Raw genomic sequence first — 18,298 nt, forward strand, 5'->3', positions numbered from 1 at the left:
AACTGTTCACTGTGTCTCACAGAGTTTAAAGGGAAAAGTCAAGCAGCTTTCCTTTTAAACAGATGTTTCCATAATTAAGTGCACTCAAATGTCAGGGTTATTTTTAGAATAGCTCAGTTTTTCAACAAACAAATAGAGGATACATAGGTTACACCCTGACCCTTTCACAACTGCCCCCCCCCCATAAAGAAACTAGAAAGTTAGTTTTACAAAGTTTTTAATATCTCTAGGGTAAACGAATTAATATGCAATTTCTCTCTTTTATTTATTTACTCTCCTCCCTCCTCCTGATGCAGTTGATATGAGATGTCTCCAATAATACAAGGAGCGGTTCCAATTGGTCCGTACTTTCCCATGAAGGCGATGATTCACTAATGGAGGGGTTGGCTTATCCACCAGCTGCAACGCCGCTCTCGAGCCTGCCCATCTCACTTGATGACCTAATTGGCGAGCAGGTCAACTATGGAACAGGTTTTACCCATGAGCTCTGCTTTCTTTGAAATTTAACGTTTAAAACGAGGTAAATGTGAGGAGGCACCGGCATTTCTTTTTTTTTTCTCTTCCCCCACCCCACCACACGCACTTCACTTCTTTTCACCGGGTCACCTTCGCGTCTTCAGTTCACCTGCCACTTTTGACACGACCTCGGTGTTCCCGCACAAGTTCTGCTGAATCCCGCACGCATCGCCATCAGGATCCAGTCGCACTTTAGGACGAGGGAGAAGGAAAAAAAAAAAAAAACTAAACGAAACTTCTGCCAGTCCTTCTGGGTGTCTCAAGTTTACACACAAAGATGAGTATCAAGTCTGACTCCGAGCCAAACAACAACGTCTCTATTGAAGAGGAGGTGAGAGTTCGGCGTGATTGGGGTGTTGTGAAGAGTAAATCTTATTTTATGTCGAGGTAAATTTGTTTCAAACTTTTGAGGAGTTTACGGGAGCCTCAGCGTCTCTCCACGAAGTTTTTGCTGTGAGGCTAAAGTAAGGAAACAATCACTCAAGATAATTAAATGACGGTGGTTTGAAGTTCTGTTAAAAATTAAAATAAAATATTCCGGTAAATTAATGACCACTTACATTTTCCTTGACTGATAGATTTTGTTTTTTAATAGAGCGCGTGTTAATGTCGTTTCCTTCACCCATGTAAGGATTGCTTTAATTTTTTTTTAATTATATATTTTTCCTTTTTGGCAAAGTTCTTAATAGCCTATGATTAATACGTGCTCGTACAATTCCTTGTCTGCAAGCTTGTCAATCTAGTGATTTATTTTGTCTGTACACGGGCACAAATCACTGAATTGTTTGAAATTGGCTTCTGCGTCACTGAATGAATGGTTATAATATTTTTTTAGTGGTTATAATGCAGTACGTCGTAATGATTTCGCGGTTTCTTCATAAATTACTTTCTTAAAATTGCGCACAGTTTGCAGACGCATAGCTAACTGAAGTAGGCTATTTCAGTTTGTTACTGTTGACTTTTCTTTTTATGCAGATTTAAATGGACTACGCTGATCTTATGCAGGCCGTTTTGATCCATTCATGAATGCCATATGAGAGGCAGAAAGACAATATAGCCTAATCATAACGCACAGCTTCAAAAAATTCTCCTTTGGATTGTGGACCCCCTGCATAAATTGGTTCATATAAAATATTTGTAATTTTATTTATATATATATATATATATAATATATATATATATATATATTGCAACATTTATTAGTTAACTGTCCAAGTTATGCATTTTAGAAATATACATAAATCACACAGTCACATCTGATAACCGATCACTCTAAATTATAATGTAGACCTGCAAAGCTGCTTTGAAACAATATGTATTATGAACAGTGCTATACAAATAAATGTGAACATTATTTATATATGCATATGTGTATGTGAATGAAATATTCACATTTATGATATATTATACAATATTACTTTTGACATGATCATTAGAATCTAAATGTGTCAGGTGAAGCATAGCATTTTAAGGTGTATGGGTTATTGAGCTATGGTTGAGGGCAGAGGAATACTGTTGCGCTGTCGGGGTTGTTGCTGTGGGTCAAAGGAAGGAAGTGCTGTCACGCTGTGCGATGTTGTCCATTGTGCTTCCACTGTCTCCATTGTGTCTTTGAACCTCCTACCAAGTCAAAGCCAGTGGATGCACACTTGTTTGTTTCTATAGCCATTTATGTGAATATGGTCATACAAAACTCATTTGTCTTGTACTGTAAATTGCTGTGGTTTGAACGTCAAACTGCCAAGCTTTTACTGAATTGTTTCATAGGAGTATTATCATTATGCCACAACACAATTCCTGTCTTGTATTTGTGTTCAGCTGGTTACAAACCATAAGCTTTTTTATTATTAGTCATTTCACATTTAAATTAGGCATTTGATTTATTTCTTGTTTTACAGGTACGAACTCTATTTGTCAGTGGTCTGCCAACAGATATCAAACCTCGTGAGCTCTATCTGCTATTTCGACCATTTAAGGTAAAAAAGATATTTTAAATGTTTAGCCAAAACACTTTTACCTCCCTTAGGTCTTAGCTCTTAATTAAAATAATATATTTTATGCTCATACCCATGTCAAAGTAAGAAATAAAAAAAGGAAAATTTAGATTAAGAGTCTCACTGAAACAAATGAACAAGAATGGAATGATCAAGTTTATAAATTGCTGCTAAACCGTATCCCAATTCTATCGCTTGGAGATCTTCAGCTCCAGTCGCTCAGGTTAGCAGTGCAGTAAAGTGCATCCTCTGTAAATGTCTCCATCTGACAGTGTTGGCCTCTTTAGGGGAGTGCAGCAGGAATTTCTTCCTTTTCGAGCATGTGACTACATTGCTGCTAATTGGATTTCTTTTCCTTTTTAGGGTTATGAGGGTTCACTTATCAAGTTAACATCAAAGCAGGTGAGACATTGTTGGATATTACAGCTGAGCAGGTTTGCAGTATATTAAAAACGTGTATGTTTGCACTTGTGCTGCAGTCATGGCTTTTACTTTTTTTTTTTCGTCAACATAAATTTAGGACTGCTTAGTGATCAGACTTATTATGAAAACTATATTTATAATAAGGATAACATACCCAAATTATCTCTTTTAAATATATATTTTTACATTATAAAATGTAATCTTTTTTGAGTGTTTGATAAGTGGCATTGTTCTTTTCCACCCTTGATTGTTCTTTCTCTTTTCCAGCCTGTTGGGTTTGTAACCTTTGATAGCCGTTCCGGCGCTGAAGCGGCAAAAAATGCATTAAACGTAAGAAACCAGCCATCTGTAAGCAATGGCTTGAATTATTTAAAATCTGTTGGATGAAGCTCAGCTAGGTTCATATTTGATTTGGTGTGGATGTATTGTATAGCCTACATCAAGAACGTACCTTTTATACTTGCAGTTTCTAGCACAAATGGTCATAGCTTACCTCCCCTTCTCTCTTTATCTCATAAAACATTAAATGAACTGGATTATTATTATTATTATTATTATTATTATTGGTGTCCCATATTCATTTTTCATATTCCAGCACATAACAAAAAGTGCAAAATGTTTATTTCAAGAACTCAAAGTATTATTTAGCATCATGTTTTCCTCTTGTCTTTAGTGTGTAGTCCACCTGTTTAGGTAACCACTAGCTTTGCTGTTCAGTCACTTGTAGAATCGTTCACCTGCATGTGGGCACCAGCTTAAGACACACTGCACATTTTTACCAGGGTCTGGCAGGCACAACCCATCCCCATTACTCTATCCCCTCCCCCCCTTGTGTCTCCAGGGGGTTCGATTTGACCCTGAAAACCCGCAGACCCTCCGGTTAGAGTTTGCTAAGGCCAACACGAAGATGGCAAAGAGTAAGCTGATGGGCACTCCGAATCCCACAAATATCCACCCAGCTCTAGGAGCGCACTTCATAGCACGGGACCCATGTAAGTTTACTACGGCCCACGTGGTAGTTCACACACTGCAGAGACAAACAGGCACACACTCTGTAGCTACGCATCTAGAGTAGATCTTAGGAAAACACAAGAAGAAACTAATCCACCTCCACATGCATGTGTCATTAGCAAAAGGTTCTCCATTTTCTCTTACACAAGTTAAGCATTAGCACTTCACGTCTCATTCAACCTCTCTTCTGTTCCAAGCCAAGTCACAGAAATTACCAAAGATCACACAGGTACCAATATTCAGTTCCTGCCTCTGCTGTTTGCACATTTTAAAGTCTGTTGGAATGTGAGGGCCCCTGACTCAACAATTTGTCGAACACTATCTATAGTGATTTTAGTGTGACATGCTGAGCTGGCCTGAGTCTGAAGTGATGGTTTGCTATACCTCCTCAGATGACTTGACAGGGGCAACGTTGATCCCAGCGTCTCCAGAGGCCTGGTCTCCTTACCCTCTCTATACCCAGGAGCTCAGCCCCGGCCTGCCCCACACGGCTTTCACCTACCCAGCAGCAGCCGCCGCCGCAGCAGCCGCACTTCATGCTCAGGTGAGGCCATCTTGTCTTTTTCTTGCCTTTTTCTTTCCCCCAGTGTTGGGTGTAACACATTTCGAAGTAATTACTGTAATTAAATTACTTTTCACTTGGGTAAAGGGATTACTCAATTGCTTTTGATGTAATTGCATTAAATACTGTGTAGACTGGAACAATTATATATACAACAATTGTGAAATGTACATCAAAATGTGATGTCTAATGGTAAAATGTATGCTTTTAATGTAACCTCCATTTAAATACTCTAGTCAGCTCAAGAATTTATGCTTTCTTTTATTTGAAACAATTAAAAGAATGGTTTCATGTCTATCCTTGTATTGTTCAAGTATTTAGAAAGTAATGCTATGTAATTTTAAAAGTGTAATTTTTTCGAGTAACTTATTCAACTAAATTAAATCCTGCTTGTCATCCTGTCATTTTTTTTCAAAATAGAAACCAAGCAACACATTAAGAAGTTGATTTGACATTTGCTTTTCCATTAGTCACATAGTTTTGTGTTTTACACTACAGTAGGCTATATGTGCTTTTGTTAGGTGATCTCAATGCACACATGAATGAACATTATTAGAAATGTGGATGAAGGTTTGAGTGTGCTTTCAGTGCACATGGATTTATTTAGGGAACGGGAACCATTATTTAAAGAATCTGAACCATGGAAGTCTTTAAACATTGCTTATGCGTCCACCCATTTGGCAGCCTCCTAAATATATAGGCCTAATTATTTTTTTAGACCAAAGTTGAAGTGCATCAGTCATCTTTAAGCCACATCAGGGGTTTAGTCTTATTTTATGTATATGATTTATTTTTAAATTACAAATACTAGTGTTGTACTGTATGCTTTTCTCAATTTACTACAGTTCATCTGATAATGTTGTATGGAGCTTAAAATCCACTGAATGTTAGCACAATTAATAGTGTGTAACTTTGACTTTGCTCAATACTAACATTTTACCTATTCCAGATTAGTAAAGACTAATCTAAATGGCAAGAAAGGCAAATTGTATAAGGCTTATGATCCTGGCACAAACGTAGTGTTACAATGTGTCAACTGTGACTGCTTGGGTCTCATGCTAATGAATTGAGAAGATTCGGTTACATGCTTTCCTAAAAATGTTTTAAGTGAGGCCTTTAGATTAGTCCAAGGATATATTTATCAGGTGAATATAGTAGTCACAACTGTTGGATGAAACTGTAAAGTGCCATGAGCACATGACAATATGGCTTGGTCAATTTTTTTTTTTAATTTTTTTTTAGCACACAATCACAAGACTGTTTGGTGTTAATCTCTAATTAGTGGTACAATACTTTTCTTTCTTTTTTTTTTTTTTTTTTTTTTAGATGCGCTGGTATCCCTCCACATCAGACTCATCCCAGCCTGGATGGAAATCAAGGCAATTCTGCTAAAAAAATATAGTAAGGCCACTACCTCTCCCATGCAAAGTGATTTATAATAATGTTGTGCATTTTTTTTATTATATATATATATATATATATATATATATAATATATATATATATATATATATATATATATATATATATATATATATATATATATATATATATATATATATATATATATATATATAAATGATCTTGGTAATTGCTGTCTTTTGTCTTTTCTTTTTAGGTTTTTCTCTGCAAATGGCGCCTTTCAGCTCCTGTTTAAAATCAGTCCAGTTCATTTGAACTTGTGGTTTTTGGATGTATTAACTGTGGAATTAGGCCATGAAAACATGAAGTTTGAGCTCACATTGCTCATTGAGCTTATATTGAAGTCATATTGCCAACAGCACAAAAAGAGGCATATTAGATGGTACAATAGACCTTAGTAGTTCTTAATGGATCAGCTCCTTGAATTTTTTTCCCCCCCTTTATTTTGTATTGAAGAATTAAGATAATGCTCTTTTTCATGTGTTCATTAATTGAGATTTGCTCTGGGTCTAAGTAAAATGAAACAATCAACTGACATTGCAGACACAAAGCATGTTAGTTTTGGCATGAAGTGTAGCTCTGTGCGTCATTCTAGTATGTCTGTTGCTTTCATGACCGGTGTAACCTTGATTGTTTGATAGCTCGGTCATTGAAGTTGCTTATGTTATGTACAAAACCTTGGCCAACTCATTTTGATGGGTGATGTCCAGTCCGACAGATGATTTCCCCTGCTAGTTTCCACTGTAACACATCCCAGAGGGAATGATAGCTTTTCAAAATATGAGACTAACGCAATCTAGTGTGTATCTGGGGAGAAAAGTTTGTGCAATTGAAATAAGTAATCTGTATAAGTTATTGGTAACTCTTTCTTTGTATGTTTTGATGTTTGTTTTTGTATCAATGTCCATTTATAGCAGTTTCAGAGATTAAGTTGTAATTTTTCTTTGGTTTGACTGTGTCAGTGTGGCACAAACTAACATTATATGGACAGCAAATTTGGCTGCTAACATGAAAATGCTGTTTCAAGTTAATACTCTGAATATAAAGATATGCTACAATGGTGCATGATTTTAATGTGGGTATAGTAATGGTTAATTCAGACATTAGAAGTGTATTTGTAAAAAAAAAGTTTGTAAAAATACTACTGTATGATGGTATTAAAATGGGAATGCATTAAAATGGCTTGTGTACTTTATTTACTTTTCACTCTTAATGCTGACCTGCTCTATGGGTTTGTTCAGTTTCTGTAACTTGCACAGATACATATTGTACTTGCATTAAACCTCATCAATAACATGCATCCAGAATTAGCGGGTACACTTAATGTAATTTATTCAGACTCGTGTTTTTAAATCTGCATGACCTTCCATGGAGCACAAAAGCGGATGTTAAAGCATGGCAGAATGTCAAGGACTGAGAGCTTCTCACATTTGCTGTCTTTTGCATGCAGTAAAAATGAATGGTGTTTGAGACTACCATTTTACCTAACGTCCTCCTGTTTCATGGAAGAAATGAAGTCTTTTATTTCTTATTTTAAAAAATATTGGCCCGTTTCACAGACAGTTTGTTCTAATCCCAGACTTAAAGGCATGTTTGAGCAGTCTTAACTGAAAGTAATTTGCACTGATATATCTTAAAATACCAGTGCTATTGTTTTGTTTTAAGATTCACACCGGTAATTCTTATCAGGCACATTTATAAAGATACTTAATGTCCCAATTGAAATAAAGCCTACTCCTGGCTTAATCTAAGCCTTGTCTGTAAAACCAGGGTCCTATGAAACGTTTAATTTTAGGGATGAACTAAGCAGAAGACAAACAAAATGTAAGATCAGTGCTGCCCTCTGGAGGAAATTACTCCGTAGTCTTTGTAATTGTTTTTAAAATAGGCTACATGCACCGAAGTTGCTATTGAACATGAACACCCAAGCGATGTGCATGTTGAACACTTTTGTATTTATTGTATTAAAGTCTTGATTCCAAAATGTATAATTTATCAATGAAGACCTAATTTATAAATGGTGCTCTCCGTGGTCCTGATTTCTGCCAATAAAATATATTCACACGTTACATATTTCACATACTACAACTTAATGCCACACTCGCACTGCGCAGATTTAAAACAATAATGGCAAAAAAAGTCCTCAAATTTATTTTTAGATCTAAATATATTAATCTAGGCTACACGTCAGACGCCACGTCCAAGTATATTATTTACTTAATTAGAAAAATTAAAACTCAATGTAATAACATTTTTTATAGCTAAATCTGGACATTTAAAGGACACGAACGTTTTGAAACAGTAAATTAGCCTGTTAAAAATGACGCCGTGCCAAGTGCCCGCCCCCTCATTAATAAAATTCAACCTGCAATCTGTGATTGGTTAACGCCAGAGAAGAACTGGATCCCGGGGTGTTTGACCTGAACACAGGTGTGGTAAATTAGGCCAAAATTTCATTCGAAAGGTTTAAGTAGAGTTTAGGAGAGTTAAACTGGGTGTTGTTTTCGATAATTTTGGTTGTTACAATGGCGTTTTCTCTGGTGAGTAGTTCAGCAAGAGAAAGTCTGCCAATTTGTTTTTGAGTCTTGCATCAAGTTTTTAATAAGTCTATGGGGTTTTGTGAGTGTGTTAAATGTTTTGTTGGTGCTTGTTTGGCCCGCATTTATCACTTTTATGAAGTTTAGGTTTTGTGAAAGTGATAAGTGCTCCATTATGGTCTTGTTGAGCATGCAAAAATGCTAGCTATGTATGATAGCCTCAGTCTGTCATCATGTTTACAGTGAGAGGTTCACTATATAGTTGCAATTGATGAGGGCTGTTCAATCTAATCAATCATTGGCTGTTTTGTTTTAATTCCACAGCATATATAGCTGTGACATCCATTGCACTACGAATTAATTGTATATTATGCTCCATCACACTAGGGAAAATTGGAAATTAATTCTAGTCCAACTTCAAATCTTATGACCTTTTTAATGTTTTCCTAGCTGAATGTGAAATGGTGAGGAAAAGAGGCAGGGAAGGAATCAGACCTAAAGTTGTGTCCCAATTATGTACTACTTGCTATGCACTTATCTATGTTCTGTGCTCAACCATTTAGTGTGTAAGGTTTAAAATATTTTGTTAGTCAACACTGGATTCTGATAGCCCTTCCTTTTTGGCTACGCAAGTAAAGCTGTGACATTTGAGTGACCAAATTTGAAGTGTCCAACATTCCTCACTTTTTTCTTTTTTCTGTTAAATAAGTGCACCATCCATCTGGGAAACGCACCACTCAAATTTGTACTACAAAATGTCTTTGAATAGTATGCAAATTGGGATGCACCTCATGTCTTACCATTAGTGACTCTTGTATCTGTTCTGTTCTGACAGAGAGAAAATCCCAGACTTCTTAACTGCCTGGATTCTGACATTCCAGCCCTGTCCACATGCAGCAATGCAGACACATTCTGCAGAATGAACACCATGCTAGGCAACTCACTGGATCTGAGCGGGGTGTGCACGACTCCTACTGCCAAATGCAAGCGAGACCCTTTTAATGGTAAATTGTAATGTTTGCTGTTTTTTTCTTTTTTTTTTTTATGTGTGTGAGAAGTAGAGTAGCACATACACCATTCCTTAATATATGTGCAGACACAATAACAATACAGATTTGTAACCTTTTCGTCACAGTATTTTTTTTTTTCGCTCCCCACATTCAAATGCATCTGCTGCAGTGCTGTTTGCACTTTTGGCTTTGGCCCTGCATTCGAGCTTCATGTGCTCAGGGAATCATTACAGCAACGGTCATGTAGTGTCATGCAGGCGAGACGGAGGATGCTGAATCAGGGCTGAAGCAAGCAGTTGGAGGCTGTCCAATTCTGCATGAGCAGCCCAGATTGCTCATTCTTCAGCTACTTAGCAACAGTCCTGCGATTCACTGGAGTTTCTCTTAGCCTGCAGCTAGCGGCGAACTCATGCTCTCTCCCTGCCACCTCGAACGGGAGCCTGAGCCAGAGGTGGGAGGAGGAGCTGCCTCTTTGCAGGAGAATTTATCAGGAATGCACGGTAGTGTGGCATCAGAGGAGGCCAGGGACTGATGTCATTAGCAAGGGGCTGTGAGGGCAGCAGCGCCTGGGTCACATGCAGGGTGGGTCATCTCTGCAGAGACAGCTGCTCCTGTGCAGTTTAGCCAGGCGCAGGGAGGCGATCCGTGATTTACCAGAGTCTAGGGAGCCAATGCTTTCTCGAATGTGCATGCCTTTTATTCCCACTGCTGATGCAGAGTCGCCAAACTGTGTGTGTTTCATTTCTGGACTCTGTTAACAGATCGTCCCGACTCGGACCTGTCTGCGGTCCGGAGCAGGATGCTTTTTCCCAGCGGTGGCCAGGACTCATCCAGGGGTCTGCCTGACGTCAATAACTGGGGTCTGGGCCTACAGTCCCTCAGCCTGTCTGACTGGGAGAGACCGTGGAGCAGCCATGACACTGATCACTCAGTACAGACCAACACAGCCTCACGTGAGTGAAATGAATCACTTTAAAGCAATCTTAGGATAACATTGCCACAACCTGATGATAACATTGCCACAACATTACATAAACAGTTGAAGTAACGCCATTTTATCATTTATGCAATATTCTTTTCAAGTGAGTCTTAATGTTTGCTTGTTGTTCAGTATATAATGGTATTGTTAAACTGTTTCTTTCTGGAGTAGTTTTAAAAATTGGTTTTAAAGTCATGTTCTGTTTACAACATTAACTTATTCAAGCAGCATAAATTTTAGAGAAGTTTTTTTTTTCATTTAAATTAATCTAGTGTCTTTGTTAAACAGAACTACATGTGTGAATTGAAGTGAGACTATGTCTTTATTGGTATCAGTGGCCTGACTAGAGTGGGTTTGAACCGTTCTCGCTAGGCCCGTAGAGTGAGTCAGAGCCTTTTGTTGACTATTGCCACACATTCTCGGCCTGCCTCATGCATTGGTAATTCTCAATAGTGTGCTGAAATGAGAGCTGTTCTCTTTCAGTTTTTGTTTGTCTTATTGTGCTCGTTTGTTCGGGGGGGTTTAAGGAAGAAAAACAAAGAATCTATTATGATTTTTATGTATTTATTTTTTGCTTTGTCACCAATTCTGATTTTGTTCAGTGCAAGGGATTTTGGGAACTCCCAACCAGCTCTCAAACAAGCTTCCAAGCTACTCCGAGCCATCTATTGGTGCCACCGACTTCCTAGAGAAATTTCCCGGCATGGCACGCTTAAGCTCACAATCTTTCCTGGACTCTCACTCCATTAGCCCTGTGGACTCTGAGACCAGTGGCTTCAGCTCTGGTTCTGATCATCTTTCAGACCTGCTGGTAATTTTATTTATTTTTTCTCACTCTTCTACCACCACAAATTAGTTTTCCGTTTCTTGGTAGCATTAGCATCTGTCTTGCTCACTGGGGATTTGCACATTATGAAGTGACTGACTTGCAGCTCCCGGTTTAAACGATATGAACAAAGTCTTTCCCAAAATGTGTAATTTTCAAACACCGTAAGAATGGGCTTCGCAATATCGTAATTGTCTAAAATTAGTCTTTCTATTAAAAAGATTTCGAAAAATTATTCGAATCAAATTAAAGCATTGTTTACTTTGTTATAACTTGACAGCATACTGTAACTTTCTGTAAAGCTGCTTTAAAAATGTGCATTGTCAAAAGCACCATACCAATAAATTTGACTCCCCTTGTGATCCAAAGTGTAGGGTGAAATGGCTAGTTTTAAAGGTGTAACTCTTTATGGTATTAACACTTTTACACACCTAAATTCTCTCTCCTGCTTTTTGCAGTCTTCATTGAGGATCTCTCCGTCTATGCCATTCCTTATGTCCAGTATGCAAAGGGATCCTCTCAAGCTAGCGCTCGGCTCTCGTCTGGACCTCAGCAGCTCACCTCTTACCCCACCACCCAGTGCCAGCTCAGGCGGTGGCCTGTCCCACCGCTGGCCTGGTGCCTCCATCTGGCCCAACTGGGACCTTATGAAGACTCCTGAGAGCCCTTTCAGCATTGAAAGAGAGGCCTGGCTTCACAGACAGGCAGCTTGTATGGCCTGTTGCATACTACTGTAGTGCATCATCTTATAGGCTATCCCCTACCCCTTCACCCTCCCATCGAAAACCTCTGAACCTCCCTCAATACTCCCCTTGAACAGATTTGTTCAAACCTGATGCAGTGGTGTATTGCTTGTTGTGCTCAACTTGTGATATTGTGCTCCACAGCAATCAATGAAGCTACCTTCACATGGAGTGGACAGCTGCCCCCCAGACACTACCAAAATCCCATTTATTCCTGCAAGGTCTTTTTGGGAGGAGTTCCCTGGGACATCACTGAAGGTAGATAATTCTTTCCACAAAAATATTAAGCAGCACAACTGTTTTCAACACGTTTTTTTGAGCACCAAATTGGCATACTGGAATGATTTCTGAAGGGAAAATTTATCACAAATTTGTGAAGAGTTTACATTTATTTCAGACTGATGCTGATTCTAAACTTTGAGTGGTACTGTAAATATGGCTTTTTTTTTTAAAGACTAATAGCCTTTCTCTTTTGTCCCCAGCTGGTTTGATAAACACTTTTAAATGCTATGGCCCTCTGAGTGTTGAGTGGCCAGGTAAGGATGGCAAGCACCCTCGCTGCCCTCCGAAAGGTAATATGCCCAAAGGTAATGCTAAAAGGGTAGGAAACGTATTTTATTACAGCACTGTGGCAGGGTGGTGTGGCACTCAACTTCTTGGTGGCTATAACAACTTTTCATACACATGTGGTGGCAACTGTTCTGGGAGTTAAGGATGTCTTTACACTTTAGAAAATGTTCATACGCAGGTTAGTTGTAGTTTGATGTACAACCTACAATTATGCAGGTGGCTGTAAGGCAGTTGAAATGAGTCACCTTTTGTCCTAGTGAGACTTGCATGTGACACTTGTCCCCTTTTCAGGTTATGTGTACTTGGTGTTTGAATCGGACAAGTCTGTGCGTGCCCTGCTTCAGGACTGCACTGAGGACTTGCTCCATCCTGAGGGCTACAGCGAGTATTACTTCAAAATGTCCAGCAGAAGGATGCGCTGCAAAGATGTAAGCTTATCGCACTTTCTAACATGTGCAGATGGCCTTGGTAGTGTATGTTGGGGATTTTAAAATTGACTATTGTACCAAAAAGGTTACTGTGTGGGTGAACAATGCTTGTTGACCTGCTTCCAGAATGGTTTCTTTTAAATGGCTCTCAACCTGCATGTATATGGTAAAATATCTTGTGGTTTTCTTGATATTTGAGAGAAATGCTGACCTGTCATTTTTCGGCCCTTCAGGCACAGGTGATCCCTTGGGTGATTTCGGACAGTAACTATGTGAGTTGCCCCTCTCAGAGGCTGGACCCTAGGAACACTGTGTTTGTAGGAGCTCTGCATGGCATGCTCAATGCTGAAGCCCTGGCCAGCATCATGAATGATCTGTTTGGAGGAGTAGTGTATGCAGGCATTGACACAGACAAGCACAAGTACCCCATTGGTGAGATTTCTTACCAAATGTTTTTTTTTCTCCCTCCAATCGTAACTAATTTTAGTATATAATGCTGTAGTTTGACATGTTGACGTTTTTCTCTTTTTACAGGATCTGGACGTGTAACCTTTAACAACCAACGCAGTTATCTGAAAGCTGTGAGTGCTGCATTTGTGGAGATCAAGACACCCAAATTTACAAAGAAGGTAGAGTAACACTTTTAAAGCCTTATTTTATTGTGTTAGTTGTGGAGTACTATCTTGATGCCTTTTTGCATGCTGCACTGATGCTACTATTTATACTGAGGTAACTCATTGGTTAAATGGTTTATAGAAAGATCATTTGAAGTGGATCAAAACCTTTCAAAGTTATACATGGATTTTGAACAATACCTGTTTTTGTCTTAGGACATCTTTGGACTTTTGATCCACTTCTAATGTTGACTACTGTATATTTATTAGGGCTGGTCTGAAGCATTTTTCTATTTTACCACAGTAAAGAATGCAAATATAATAGGCCTAATTAAAGCGAACCAAAGGAAGAAACGTTTATAATCCCCTGTGAAAATGGGTGAGACGTGAGTGAAGATTTGTGAAAAACCAGAGATACCATGTCCAGTGGAATAACTAATGGAATAGTGTTAAATTTGCTGATAATTGGGAGACCAGATTGCAAAATACAAAGCTTAAATTTATGTACTCGCGCACAAATCTCTCATTCGTCATTAATCCAAATGTTTCCATGGCTGTGACGTAACATTTAATTGCTAACTTAGTTTACTTTGTAAAGGTTTGCGCTTCACTCGTGTCAAATGTAAAACTGTTAAACGGCATTCACATACAAAAGTGTATCGCGGTTGTCAAGTTTACCAGCACTGCCCTATAATAATGGGAAAAAAGGCTAATACTTAGTTGCTTTTGACATTGTGGAAAAGAGAACAGAAACAGATCTTAACCCAAAATACAAGCTGTTAACCCAGTTGCACTCTAGACAGAACACTCCAGTTGCAGGGAACAATTTAGTAGGCTAAGAAGCAAATATATTTATTATAAAACGAGGTTGGGTTCCTTCAACTGTCCATCCTAATAAAAATGGCTAAGCTATTGTAAATTGTTTTGCCAGATTTTGTGTAAACATTTTCAAGAGTGAATGAGAACTGTTTTGAAGGGGATGTCAGGTGTGCAAAAAAGGAAAACGAATATTCGAATCCCAAAATCGAATACCCACCGAACGAATATTCAGGTCATGTATCTATATCTTTATCTATATATATCCTCTTATAGTTTATTTGGTCTTCTGTGGATTTAAATTATTGGTTGATGAGGGCAAATCCTAGCCTGGTTAAAACCAGACCATTCTCAGTATTAACCGAGTTATGGTCTGGCAAAGCTTCATTAACTCATTTCCAAAGGGGCGTCACCAACGGACGTCGCTCAAATGCCTCTGGGTGCAATTGGATGGACCTAAAACCAATCAGAGCGATCGTCATCGTGTAAAGCCATATGCTGTTACACTACGCCATAAAAGTACTCTTTGTGAAGAAAAGGTATTTACTTTTGAATGTGTAGCAAAAAAGTAGTCAAGCTTTGGGACATATTACTTCGTCATCTTTATCGGACAGATCTGTCGCGTGCATCCTGTCACGTAAACTGCCCTGTCAATCATCTCGTCACAGTTAAAATCCTCTAAATCGAATTTAATTTCCTACCATTTCGGAGAGAAATGTAGTAGCACGTTCATCTGCCAGTGGGTCTTTCACGGAGACTATCCTCATGTGTTTGCGATTTGAATATAATAATGCATTTAAAAGTTGGTGTGCTTTACCAACAGACGTCGCTCAAATGCCTCTGATTGGTCTTAGGTCTATCCAATTGCGCCCAGAGCGATCATCGTGTAAAGCCTGCCTCAACGTTTCTGATTGGTGCCTCGATTTGGACGGATTAGAAATCTGCTTGAATGGGCTCTTTGCCAGACTACTTGCAGAGCGAATCTAAATTTGCCGGAAGTTTGTCTGGGTTTTCCCAGGCTAGGCAAATCCAGTATTTTACACATCATGATAGTTCACGTAGTTCGTATCACACCCTGCTTTCAAATGGACCGACCTGTAAAGGAGTCTGTAGCTTTACTGCCTAACTAACCACTTAAACTAGCGCTGCTCATGGAATCTACACATTCAGAAATGTGCGTTTGCTGTTGTGACTTTGCCAGACAGAAATGATTAATTTCAGGTCAATTGCCACTTCATATAGTCACATTTGTCAATATCTGCCTTGCAGTGCATGTATATTTTTAATTTTTAGACAATTAGTATGCTACTCAATATTACAATTTCCTCAGTGCTTATTTTCTTCATGGGTTTGGTTTTCCTTTTAGGTTCAGATTGACCCATACCTGGAGGATGCTATCTGTCAATTATGCAGTCGTGAGCCTGGGCCATTCTTCTGCAGGGACAAGGTTTTTTATTTTTTTTTTATTTTTTTTTTTTTCCATTTTAGCAACCTAAATTGCATGTCTCTGTATAACGGTCCATTTCCCTATCCCTTCAGACCTGCTTCAAGTACTACTGTCGCTCCTGCTGGCATAGGCAGCACTCCATGGACATCCTCAGTAACCACCGCCCTCTGATGCGAAACCAGAAGAAGCGGGACATCAACTGAAGCGCGCATGGCAGCACGATGCCTCAGCCTGGATGTCCATTGCGCCTGCTCCCCTCGGGGCACTGCTCCAGAGTCGGCCCCAATTCAAAAGGCCCTCCCAGGAGTTGGGGCATGGGGAAACACTGTAGAAAGTTCACTGTTGCACTTTCTTTTTTAGTTTGGCTTGTTCACTTTGGCACTGTACACAGTGAGATGGGTTAGCTGGGGCCCGTGGATGGGAAGACCCAGAGTTTTTGACCAAGTTGATTCAGGCCATGGTTGAAGGTGTTTTTTTTTTTTTTTTTTTTTCTCCCCCCCTTTATATAGGTTGCTATTTTGTGTTGGTAAAAATCATTCAAAGTCTCATTGTTTAACAGACGGAAGCCATACAGTGCCTTTAATTGGTTTTTCCCCTTCCACACTAGCTGCTTTTTTCTGGCACTTTTTTGCCAATTTTTTACGTTTTTGAGATGCAACTACAAAAGCCAGATTTTCATCATGACATTTTTCACAGTTTTAGTTTTCATAAATTTTTACATGAAACAGTTTTAAGGTATGGCATGGAAAAGGTTGAATAGCAATCTACCCGGCGGCTTTTTAATTTTGCGCTTTTGTTTTGTTTTTGTTTTCCCCTCCATGTTTTTGGAGTATTTTTGCCTTATCAGTGTTCTGTTTGGTAGAACAAGAGGTTTGCGGCATAACCCTGCAGATCTAATTGCCAATTCAGATCAATTTCAGTGCGTGCCTCCACTAGGCATTGCTTTTACTGCTCTCGATCAGATTTCAAACCAACTTAATATATTAATCCATAAATGAGAATGGCCATCGACTGCACGTAGTTTTATTGCACTTTTTAATTTGCACTTTGTAAAGGGGTAGGTTTTTAATCACTTGTATTGTACATCAGCAGGTGTTGTGGGTGTGAGCCCATATGGCTGCTTGTATTTAAAAGCATAGACTTCCCTTGAATGTACCAAGAGCCTTAGCAGACTAAATGCAAATGTCACTTTAATCATCTCCTGCTGAAAGTCTGAATTAATAACGTTACATTCAGAACTAAGAATGTCCTTCTCACCATATGCATTCCATGCAGAGCTATTTCCCAAGCTCCTCTGTCATTCTACCTCGTTGTCTGCCAAGTTTGCTTAAAAGGGTGAAGTTTGAATTTTTGACTGGGCACAATAAAGGTGTTTAAGCATTACTCCTGTTGTATCTGTTTCTTTATAGTTAATGTGTAACAGAGTATTCCTCCATGTAGTCTTACAGAGTGTCACAAATTATTTCTACTTGTCCACTAGGTGGAAGTGCTGCATTTGCCAATCTGCAAATGAGGATTAGGGCTGTAATTTGAGGTAAAAGTTGGTGTAATTTGGTGCCGCTGATTAATAGTTAATATAGGATGCATAAATGTGTACTGAGTGCCTATCCGTCTAGTAAAGTGTTATAGGTTTGAGGATGTAGAAGGTTTACCGTAACATAATCCATTTTGTCATGCATAGCTGCCCTTGTATTCTCAGGGTTTGTTTGATCAAGGTTTGAAAATGTTATGTTGTGCTGAGATCTTTGGATTTGTTTGTTCTAATTTTGTTGACTTTACTGTGAAGCCATTGTATCTTTGCATTGATTGATTGCATTGATGATACTGGAATCCAGCAGCATTAGAGCTATTCAGTTCTGTTAAAAGAAACCCATATAAGACTCACTCTGCTGTAACTTCTGAACATACAGGAAACTGACTTCCACTACTTGAATGTTCCTATTAAATCAAAGGGCAAGATACGTAGGCTATATATAGAAAATGATTACAAGGGAAGATTAAAAAAAAGGTGAATAATGACTATCACATGGTTCCTTGGAAAATATATGACCTCAAAACATTTTACCACAGTGCATGATTTTTAACCTAATATAGTTTAACATTTGCCACACATAATTGGCTCCATATGGATTTTCTCATGTAGTAAACTTGCTTGGTTGCTAACAAGGTTCAGCATTGCACTGTTTTTTTTTGTTTTGTTTTTTTTAAATGCAATAGGGCATTAAACTTTTATTGCTGTTTATCTAACCAACGTAAAGAAATGTTGCCAGATGTGTTCATTTGTTTCTGCATTTTAGTGTTTACTGGACATCTCACTTTGAAAGTGCGATGACACCTGCAACATGCAAAATCATTTTACAGAAATCTTGCCACAGGCACTTTTTTTTTTTTTTTTTTTTTT

General features: G+C 38.6%; 2 protein-coding genes across 2 annotated transcripts; both read left to right on the forward strand.

Annotated features, from left to right (window-relative positions):
- Positions 1 to 296: 296 nt before the first annotated feature.
- rbpms2b (RNA binding protein, mRNA processing factor 2b) lies at positions 297 to 7,232 on the forward strand. The gene is made up of 8 exons (XM_081359095.1): positions 297 to 847; positions 2,415 to 2,492; positions 2,874 to 2,912; positions 3,201 to 3,263; positions 3,775 to 3,925; positions 4,337 to 4,488; positions 5,833 to 5,907; positions 6,124 to 7,232. Exons 1-7 carry the CDS (start codon positions 794 to 796, stop codon positions 5,896 to 5,898), a joined length of 603 nt encoding a protein of 200 aa, XP_081215221.1. The 5' UTR covers positions 297 to 793; the 3' UTR covers positions 5,899 to 5,907; positions 6,124 to 7,232.
- Positions 7,233 to 8,351: 1,119 nt separating this feature from the next.
- On the forward strand, positions 8,352 to 17,702 carry cpeb1b (cytoplasmic polyadenylation element binding protein 1b). The gene is made up of 12 exons (XM_081359086.1): positions 8,352 to 8,467; positions 9,300 to 9,468; positions 10,236 to 10,427; positions 11,056 to 11,264; positions 11,738 to 11,990; positions 12,167 to 12,280; positions 12,505 to 12,609; positions 12,884 to 13,020; positions 13,254 to 13,452; positions 13,555 to 13,649; positions 15,817 to 15,897; positions 15,990 to 17,702. Exons 1-12 carry the CDS (start codon positions 8,453 to 8,455, stop codon positions 16,098 to 16,100), a joined length of 1,680 nt encoding a protein of 559 aa, XP_081215212.1. The 5' UTR covers positions 8,352 to 8,452; the 3' UTR covers positions 16,101 to 17,702.
- Positions 17,703 to 18,298: the final 596 nt, after the last annotated feature.

Source organism: Scardinius erythrophthalmus (genome assembly GCF_964197995.2).
Source record: "Scardinius erythrophthalmus genome assembly, chromosome: 2".
Classification (NCBI taxonomy): Eukaryota; Metazoa; Chordata; class Actinopteri; order Cypriniformes; family Leuciscidae; genus Scardinius; species Scardinius erythrophthalmus.